The sequence below is a fragment of the Ailuropoda melanoleuca genome, chromosome 1 (assembly GCF_002007445.2).
Source record: "Ailuropoda melanoleuca isolate Jingjing chromosome 1, ASM200744v2, whole genome shotgun sequence".
Lineage (NCBI taxonomy): Eukaryota > Metazoa > Chordata > Mammalia > Carnivora > Ursidae > Ailuropoda > Ailuropoda melanoleuca.
Window position 1 is genome coordinate 128,783,792 of NC_048218.1, and position 10,164 is coordinate 128,793,955.

At 39.3% G+C, this 10,164-nt stretch overlaps 2 protein-coding genes across 5 annotated transcripts in view; one reads left to right on the forward strand and one right to left on the reverse strand.

Annotated features, from left to right (window-relative positions):
* Positions 1-7,602, forward strand: part of FBXL13 (F-box and leucine rich repeat protein 13) — a 199,372-nt gene extending 191,770 nt beyond the window's left edge. Inside the window, exon 20 of the mRNA XM_002919670.3 lies at positions 7,321-7,602. Coding sequence (XP_002919716.2) covers positions 7,321-7,510 — 190 coding nt within the window. The 3' untranslated portion in view covers positions 7,511-7,602. The remainder of the gene's footprint in view (positions 1-7,320) is intronic.
* FAM185A (family with sequence similarity 185 member A) overlaps positions 1-10,164 on the reverse strand; it is a 144,529-nt gene that overhangs the window by 74,163 nt on the left and 60,202 nt on the right. The gene's annotated exons all lie outside the window — the stretch shown is intronic.

Below are 10,164 nucleotides of genomic sequence, written 5' to 3' on the forward strand. Positions count from 1 at the left end.
CATTGAAAAGGGATACCATGAAATAAGGTCCTGGTAGTCCCTGCCAACCTTGTCATATCATTAAACAGACAACTTTGGGTAAGATGACAATGCATGAATAACATATTACACAAAGGAGTTTGGCTTCTAATCTTCTGATTGTATTTTGACAATCACTATTTTGGGGAGGTAATATCACTAACTGCTCAGAAGTGGGATTTTAAGTAAGAATGAATGGAGACTGTCTGGCACGGGCCTCTGCGAACCTAATTATGGTATTGGATATTAAGATGTGATAAATAATGGTATTTGGTTAAGAAGACCCAAAATATCTGGTAATATCCTTATCTTGCCTTTGACTGCTCACTCTTCTTCAAGGTCACTAGGTAAAAAATATGTGAAGAAAACCAAATAAGGCAAAGTAAGACTACTAGCTAGGCTTGGCCCCCAAAACCCAATGTAAAATTCTAATTAACTAGCTGGATCTACGAAAAATTCCTTTACCTAAGCTAGGACAGCCAAGGTCTTTCTCGTCTTCTACCACCAAGCCTGGCTGTTCCTACAAGCAAGAAGCAGAGACGTGGTCCTAACGCTTAGAGGGGAACTAACTGGCTTTTGTCCATTTCATTGTCTAAAATGGCCAAACCACATCAGTTTTCCTCATAGGCCCACCTCTACTAAGTCCCAGTAGGAAAGAGGCCTACAGTCCTCTGATTCTATCTTTGTTTAGCAATAAAAAAGGGCAGTCCCCACCCTAGAGTGGTTTGGAGAGTATCAGCATTTGGACTAGTAAGGCTCCGAGTACTTGTCTTGACTTACAGCTTCTAGGACGGGTTACTGTTTTTTAGCCAAGGAGCTCCCAAAATACCTGGTACTGAAAACTTTGATTTGGGAAGTGTTAAGGCCTGGCCAGGGTCAGGTTTGTTTGGGGTCAGCTCTAAGGACTACAAAGCAGATTCCTTCTCCACTTAAATCCTTGGGTAGGCCTTTGAAGACTCAAGCTCATGATGATATCTAATTGCTTACCTATCTATGTTCACTCCAACAAAGCAGAGTTGTTTGCTCTTACCAGGGCTAATGTGGCTCCCTCAACTGCAGTGACTGTTTTGTCTGGGTGCAATGGAACATTCGGTAGTTGGGATAGAGGAAAATGGATTTGAATCACAAAGTGTTGGACTCCCACACATTTGATCCCATTTGAACATGAAAACATTGCATGATATGGCTCTTAAAGTCCAATTATAGCTATCAGAGGAAAGTCTTCTATGTATAAACTCCCCCATATTCAATGGACTCTAAAAATATTGTACCAGCTTTGCAAATCAAAGACGGCTGTCCAGTTAAACTGGGGGAGTAGCAAACTTTTGGTCAATGAGAAAATAGGCTACAGATCTTTTGCAAGACAGCTTTCAGCATGAGATATGCTGTCATTCTACCAACCCCAGAGCCTAAAGAGATCACAAGAAGTGATTCCAGAAGCGTCATGTGGAGACATATCTAGGTTCCTTTAATTCAAGGAGGAATAAGTAGCAACTATGATCATAAACATGACAAGAATATCTGTTTAAATTTGAAGGAATTGTGTACAAACAGCCTTTCAAAGTATGGCCTTCTGTGGGAAAAACACAAAAGTCAATGGAGAGGAAGAAAGGCATAGTGGGAGAGAGGGAAAAAGACCCTAACAATGGTCTACAACCCAGGAGGGTCTGAACCACAAACAGGTAAAAGAGACATTAAGTCTATAATTAGCAAAGAATAAAGGGCCCTTTCTGAGATTTTTGTGTCCAGAGTCCAAAACTTTCAACTGTAAAGAGATGAGCAGAGTCTTGGTGGCCTTTAAAGCCCCAAAGAGCAGTGCAGAGATTTCTTGAAGGCCTTCTGTAAGCAGTTGCTGGCAGCATGAATTACTAGCCAGGCACCCCGAGAAGTCTGTTGCTGGGAAATAAAACTCTCATCAGAGTTCTTTTCTCCAGCTCATGGGAAAATCTTTGGGGAAAGACCTTTGTGATCTGGAGCTACTGAATGTTATTATATGAACAAATAATATTACTTAACAATTATTATTTGCTATGTATTGTGTTAATCCTATTTGATGTTTACTATTTTATCTAATCCTCATACATACCCCCATTACCATAAAAATGAATAAGGAAACTGGTTTAAGCAGTTTAAATAAGTCCCAAGGTCAAACAAATAAAAGGCAGAGCCATACATTGTACCTATCTTAATCATTACTATGTTGCTCTTTTGCCTTTAGATTACTGATTTTCAAGCTTTTTGAAAGCTCTAACATTCAAAGGACTTGATCAATAAGGGGAGACATGAGTTCTGTATGCCCAGTTTACTTGCTGATGCATAAATCTGAGAGGCTACTGATTACCAGCAGTCTTTGTGTTGGCTCCAACACCCCCCACCCTTTCTTGCCTCCTCAAGAAACTAGGAGGAAATGTGTGTGAGGGCAAGTAATGCTGTTATAGGAATAACCTTAAATCTCCTTTAATTTAGAAAACCCAAAATCACTTACAAAATTCAGTACCTCATTATTATTAAACATTTAATGTGATACTTCACACTTTTTGTGCCATATCACTTTGAAAATCATGTTCTATATTGATCCAGAGAAACCTGTCTCACCAACTTAAATGAGTAATGACGACTAACCACTGCAGCACACTGGTTCGGTTCCCAAAGCATCTCCTATAAGGTCCAAGGACCTTAGAGTCACTTAGGTCAAGCCAGAGTGAAAGGGACTCAGAGGATTCCATATGTACTCTAAGAAATTTAGAACACATAGTAATTTCTAACCATACATTTTCTTTTCAGTATTTCGTAGCTCCCATATATTGACCGTACCAGGACACCAAACTACTTTAAAAGAGAGAAAGAGAGAGAGACAGTGTGTGTGTGTTCTTTCTGGCAGGAACATTCAGTTTCTACATTTTCAAGTTCCTGGATACTGTTCAAAAGTGCATGTGTGCAAACACACACAGAAGAACAGGATGTGTGAAAAAGAACTCAGAGATATTTGCTGGCAGTAACCACGCTTGTCTGTTCTCTTGGCCAGGTCCTGAGTCTTAGCAGTTAGTCCTAAGATTATGGATGCCAAAGGTCCAAGTAAAGTGGTCAGGACAGCTAGTTCATGGGCTAACGATTTTCTAAAAGGTGGAGAGAAGTGGATTAGGGAATAGTCTACAATGGCATTCAAATTCTAATAATCCTAGATTTGCCCCAGGATAGATTCAGATTTTCAGGTTTTTTTCCCATTACCCTTCCTGTGAAAGCCTACACGCTTTAAGGTACTCCTTAGAAACACTCTAACTATAGACTATATAACTATAACCTCCTGGATTTTGAAACTAGAGGAAGAAGGGAAGGGAAGAAGGGGTCTCAGACCTGATCCTTCATTCCTCTCTGGTCTGTAAGCATCACCTCCAATGGTCAGGGGACCTTCGGATGTTTAGTTCCACTGAAGGTGACTATGGGTCGAACAAAGAGCAGTGCTTATCACTAAGAGCTAAGGTAAGGGTGGCATAGAGCCAAGAAATAAGGGGTCAGCACCCTTAACCCTTGGGTTGTTCAAGGGTCAACTGTATTTCAACAAGGGAGGACATTTTTCAGAGGAATTTTATCTCCTCCGTTTCAGAAAAGGAAGGAAGATCCCTCTCTGCCCCAGCAACAATGCACTGACTACCACTTGCAGTCAATGAGAAACTGCCATAACCTCAAACTCTTGTTCTTCTCCAATAAACTATTGTTGAAAACAACCCTCCCCAATTTCCTCCTAAAACATAATAAAAGTTGACCTTCCCTTCTTCTTTTTGGACTTGCCTATGGTTTACCATAGCGTGCTTGTCCCGAATAGCAATTCCTCTGTTATTCCCAAATAAACTTATTTTTTATCTTAAGTAAAATTGCTCTTCGCTTAAGTTAAGAGCATATACCATTGGGTACTTCCCCTAGGGATTGTGCTCAATAGGAAACTCATTTTGATTCTGTCCCATCGCATTGCATTTGATGAGTGCTTTTCCCTATTCATTCCCTATTTTTCTTGTCTGTATTGAGGATTCAGTATTTGCAACTTTCTTGTTATTTACCCCAACTCCCATTGTTTGTCCTAATTACCATCTAATTTACCCTGGCTTGTAGCTGACTGAGGAACTATATGACCCATTACTTAAATGTTACTAATCAGCATTAAGTGTACTTATCCTCCTACCAGTTGCCAAAAACTGTTGCTCTTCTGAGGCCAAAGGTTACATATACTTTGGCCAATTACTTACAAATCTTTTACTCCCCAAACTCATCCTTTTCCTAAAGGTCAAGACCATTGTTGCCTATAATTGTACTGGTCTTATCTTCAGTGACACTGAATCATGACCAACAACTGTGAACTACAGTGTGCACATCCAGAGCTCTGCTGTTTGGGAGGCAGAGGGCAAGAAGGTGGTAATAGTAACCTACAAATGCCTCAAACAAACCTGCAGAAGAAAGCAAAAAGGGCTTCCCTTGTTGGTGTAAACTGCTAAAAATGTCTTGTTTTGGTTGTCACTTAAGACACAAAGAAATGCAATACACCCTTAAACAACTTACTACCTTCTTAAACAAAAGGAAAATAATAAAGTTTAAAATTATAAAAAATTAATGCCATGAAGCTATGTATTGGAAAGTAATTAACTCCAAGATCAACTTCTTATAGAGTTCAGAGGAGAAAGGGTTTGGCTTTGGGTCTTTGAAGAGACTGTATTGGTTTGAAGTTTTGAAAGATGGATCGAGTTTAAATAGGCAGACATGGGGTGAAGGGTAAGTAACAATGAAGGTCTGTTGTCTAGGGTAGTGTTTTATATTTGAAACTGATGGTGCCAATATTTTATGCCTCAGAATCCCTCAACATTTGGTATTAGGTTGCAGTAAGTACTCAAGGGAAAACAAAACACCCTCAAAGACAAGGCAATCTCAAATCCATAGAATTGGAAAGGGAGAATAATCTTCAGAAGAAAATGGGAGAAAGCTAAAGATAGAACACTACTATTACTGCATAATGATGTCCTATTTAGAGGACATATAAAGATCATATAAAAAGTTTCAAATGTAGGACCACACTTAAAAAAACTTAAACATTAACAGAATGCAAAACTTCATCTTTGACCATAAACTTATCATTCAAATTTGAGAATAAGTACTTCTCTAAAGAGAAGACACTTGTCAAGTTTTCGTCCATAGGATTGGTGGCTCAGAACTAGAAATTTGTATAATTTGCTTTTACTCATACTGTTCTTTAAACTTGCGTGTTTTTTTGTTTTGTTTTTGTTTTTGTTTCATGTGAGTGCAATTATATATGCCAAAAGCAATGTGGTAAGAGATGGAATCAGCAATGCTATGGTTGTCTCCCTCTTGAGTTTGGTTATAATTATTTTAATACATCTAAAATTTGGTTCAAATGAAATAGCATTTTAAACAACTGATGCATCTCAGCCTTTTCCAATTTCATTGTGTTGTCTGAACTCATAGCCATTGAGCACAAATTTAACTCAAAGCATGTGGTAATACCAGCTTCTTTATCAATGACTGTTTCCAGACCTTTGCAATTAATAACTCAATATAATATATGGTAATAGCGGGCAAAGTAGCTCCTTCATGGGCAAACACCATTACTCATTTCTGATCCTACAAAAGCTGCCAGTTACTTTTTTTTTTTTAAAGTACTGATCTCAACATTCAAACCAACTTCCTAGAAAAATGTCATTGTTCTACCCTTGAAAAGGCATTTTCAAGTTAGATATACTGTTTTTTTTTTCTCATGCTGTGATATTGTGATTTTATGAGAAATAGATCTTGGTCATTTAGATGACCAATATATATTTGGTCTTCCTTCATGGTTCTTGGCTCCCAAAACCCTAGGAATTTCCTGGGCAATAAGAGCAATGAGGGTATCTTTTGTCACATTTGGTCTCATCCCCCATTCCTGAAATCAGTTTAGAGATATAAAGATTAAATAGGTGTCTTGTTATTTATAACAAACTCCTTTCCACCACAACTGGGTTTATGTTAATGAGGTGACTTTTGGAAAGCACCTTAGGATGGAAGCTAGGGAAACCAACCATGAACAGAGGAGTGGAACTTTCAGTCTCACCCTCTGATTTCCTGGGAGGGGAGAGGGGTGGAGATTAAACCAATCACCAAATGGCCAATGATTTCATCAAACATGTCTACATAAAGAAGCCTCCACAAAATCCTAACGGGACAGGGTTTGGACAGCTTCCGGGGTTGGTTAATATGCGTAGATTTTGGGGAGTGGTGCACCTGGAGAGGGCATGGAAACTCCACACCCTTTCCCCACACCCTGTCCTATTTATCTCTTCCATCTGGCTATTCCTGAGTTACACCCTTTTATAATACACCAGTGATTCAGTAAGCAAAATGTTTCTCTTGAGTTCTGTGAACAACTCTAGCAAATTAATCGAACCCAAGAGGGGTGGGGGTGGGGGTGGGGATTGTTGGAACTTCTGCTCTACAGCTGGTCAGTCAGAAGCCTGAGTGACAACCTGCATGCAATTGGTATCTAAAGTGGAGGGCAGTCTAGTGAGACTGAGCCTTTAGCCTGTGGAATCTGACACTGTCTTGGGTAGGTAGTGTCAGAATTAAGTTAAATCGTAGGACACCCAGCTGCTAAGAATTGCTTTAGAGTGGAAACCCCCCACCCCCATCTTAAAATTGGGGTCCAGAATGACTTTTAGATGCTTTTTTTGCTTTCTTCCTTACTTCTTCCTAAAAAAGGCAGTAATAGTATTTTTAATCATTTTGGTCACTGACATCTTTGAGAGTTTGATGAAAGCCATAAACCTTCTCCACAGAAAAATGAATATTAGCTACAAAACTGCATGAATTCTCAGGGAATTCACGGGCCTCCCTGAAGTTCATCCATCTATCCAATAGGGATCTGTGGACTCTGGGTTAAGAGCTTCCGCATGGTAGGACTTCACAGCTTGGCTGGTTAGGGTACTCCCTCACCAAAGAAACTGGAAATACCAGGCAGAAGGCTCACTCAAGGGCACTACAGAGTGCCCTCAGTGTTCCCACTCCATTGCCATGCATAGCTTCCTCACCCATTCACGGAGTCTGTTAATATCTGCACTGGCTGAACCAGAGAGCTACTGAGCTACTTAAGCTTTGGGACCCTCAGTATTTGCGCAATTACCCTTACCCTCCCCTCTCAGGACTGCAAAGAGCTGAGAAATTCATTCGACTTGTGACTGTTCTTTAGCTACAAATTTGCTCTAGTTTGAAAATTCTGTACTAGTAACTACTTCTGCAACTGGCTAATGTGAATCACTGTTATTGCAGGGAGGCAGCGAAGAGAATGTCATCTATAGTTCAGCAGCAGGAATATAACCCTAGTGACCCTCCACTTTGGTTTGGCTATGATTATGAAGGCAAGCCCCTTAAAAAACAACACGAGATAACACCACTTAAAGGAGATGAACAAGTCACAGTGGCAGAGTCAACACACAGTAGTGAAGAGGAAGTAGTATGACCTTCGGCCTCAAGCAAGAACAAAAAATCCAGAACGTGGTAACTTCATCTGAAGCAAGTATTTTTACCAGCTAGATCTCAACAGTGTAAACAAGCAGCAAATCATCTCCTGACTTTTACTTCAACTACAAATATTTCTAAATACAGTATTAGTTCTTCTAATTGGTTTAATCATGATTTTTTTTAAAAAGCCAAATCAAGTATTGCTACTACTATGTAATTTTTCCCACTTAAATTTACCTTAATCAAACAAATAGTTCTGATGAGATTATCAACTCCAAGGTTACAGTTATATAAAACAACCCTGAAAAATGTGACGTTTTTAACAAGGAATTTCTTTACAAAAGAAAGCAGAGATGGTCATACAAGTCAGCATAACAGTTTGAGACGGGGCAATGATTTTAAGAATCTGTGACGATATAAAAAGTATAGACATATGTTTTTAAAAAGATTTTATTTATTTATTTGACAGAGAGAGGCAGCGAGAGAGGGAACACAAGCAGGGGGAGTGGGAGAGGGAGAAGCAGGCTTCCCACTGAGCAGGGAGCCCGATGCGGGCGCTTGATCCCAGAATGCTGGGATCATGACTTGAGCCAAAGGCAGATGCTTAACGGCTGAGCCACCCAGGCACCCCAGTATAGACATAATTTTTTAAAGGAAACAAGGCTTTCTTGTTATTTCCAGATATTTAACAATAAGAACTAAATGCCACTTAACTCTGGACTCACCTCCACATTTGACTCAACAGTCATGGATAAATGATATGAAACATGAATTACTTGTGAATTGATAGGATGTCTCTGCAATGTTTCAGAATGATCTTTTAATCACATCGGTGCTACAGAGGAATTTTAAGAACTATGCTATGTCAAAAAAGATGCTCTCCTGATTTTATGCTTAGAGGTATGGGTTATTGTGTATCTCATTATTTTTAATAAGCTTTCATCTATGGATTTTTCCTACTCTGGTAAAAGATAGTAACTACAGAATTCAAATGATCGCATGCTAGTATTACCATTATTTGATATTATGTGATACTCCTGTTGATAGAGTCCAGGAAAAAAGCACAACTCTGTTCTGACTGCCACGAACTAGCTGTGTTGGTAATATTGGATCAGTCTTTTAACCTTTCTATTTTCTCCATTACTTATCTTTCTTCTTTTAATTCCTGTGTAGTTAACATACAGTGTTATCTTAATTTTAGGTGTAGAATATTGTGTAGAATAGGTGTAGATTCAATAATACCATATATTACTAAGTGTTCATCATGGCAAGTGTACTCTTAATTCCCTTCAGCTATTTCACCCATCCACCCACCCACCTTCCCTCTGGTAACCATCAGTTTGTTCTGTATAATTAAGAGTCTGTTTTTACATTTGTCTTTTTTCTTCCTTCATTTGTTTCTTAAATTCCACATATGAATGAAATCATATGGTATTTGTCTTTCTCTGACTTATTTCACTTAGCATAATATTCTCTAGCTCCAGGGGTGCCTGGGTGGCTCAGTCAGTTAAGTGTCTGCCTTTGGCTCAGGTCATGATCCCAGGGTCCTGGAATGGAGCCCTATGTGGCTCCCTGCTTAGCAGGAAGTCTGCTTTTCCCTCTCCCTCTGCCCGCCTCCCTTGTGTGCTTGCTCTCTCTCAAATAAATAAAATCTTAAAAAAAACAAACACTGCACCCTTTAAAAAAACTCTTTAGCTACAACCATGTTGTTGCAAATGGTAAGATTTCATTCATTTTTTTAAAAAAATATTTTATTTATTTGACAGAGAGAGAGAGTACAAGCAAGGGAAGAGGAAGAGAGAGGGAGAAGCAGGCTCGCACTGCGCAGAGAGCCCGACACGGGGCTCTATCCCAGGACCCTGGGGTCATGACCTGAGCCACAGGCAGACGCTAACTGACTAACCCACTCAGGCACCCCTATTTTTAATTTTTTGAGGAAGTTCTGCATTGTCTTCCACAGTGCCTGCACCAGTTTGCATTCCCACCGACAGTGCAAGAGAGCTCCTTTTACTCTATATATTGCCACTGCCTGTAGGTTCTTTTCATTTTAGCCATTCCAACAGGTATGAGGTGATATCTCATTGTGGGTTTGATTTGCATTTCCCAGTTGATGATGAGCATCCTTTCATGTGTTTGTTGGCCATTTGTATGTCTTACTTGGAGAAGTGTCTGTCCATGCCTTCTGCCCATTTTTAAATAGGATTATTTGGTTTTTTGGTGTTGAGCTGTAGAAGTTCTCTATATATTTTGCATATTAACCCTTTATCAGATATGTCATTTGCAAATATCTTCTCCCATTTAGTAGGTTGCCTTTTAGTTTCGTTGATTGTTTCCTTTGCTGTGCAGAAGCTTTTTATTTTGATGTAGTCCAATATTTTTGCTTTTGTTCCCCTTGCCTCAGGAGACAGATCTAGAAAGATGTTATTACAGCTGGTGTCAGAGAAATTACTGCCTGTGCTCTCTTCTAGGATTTTCATGGTTTCAGGTCTCACATATAGGTCCTTAATCTATTCTGAATTTATTTTTGTGTATGGCATAGGAAAGTGGTCCAGTTTTCTCAACACCATTTATTGAAGAGATTGTTTTTTCCCATTGTATACTTTTGCCTCCTTTGTTGAAGATTGGCCATATAATTGTGGGTTTATTTCTGGT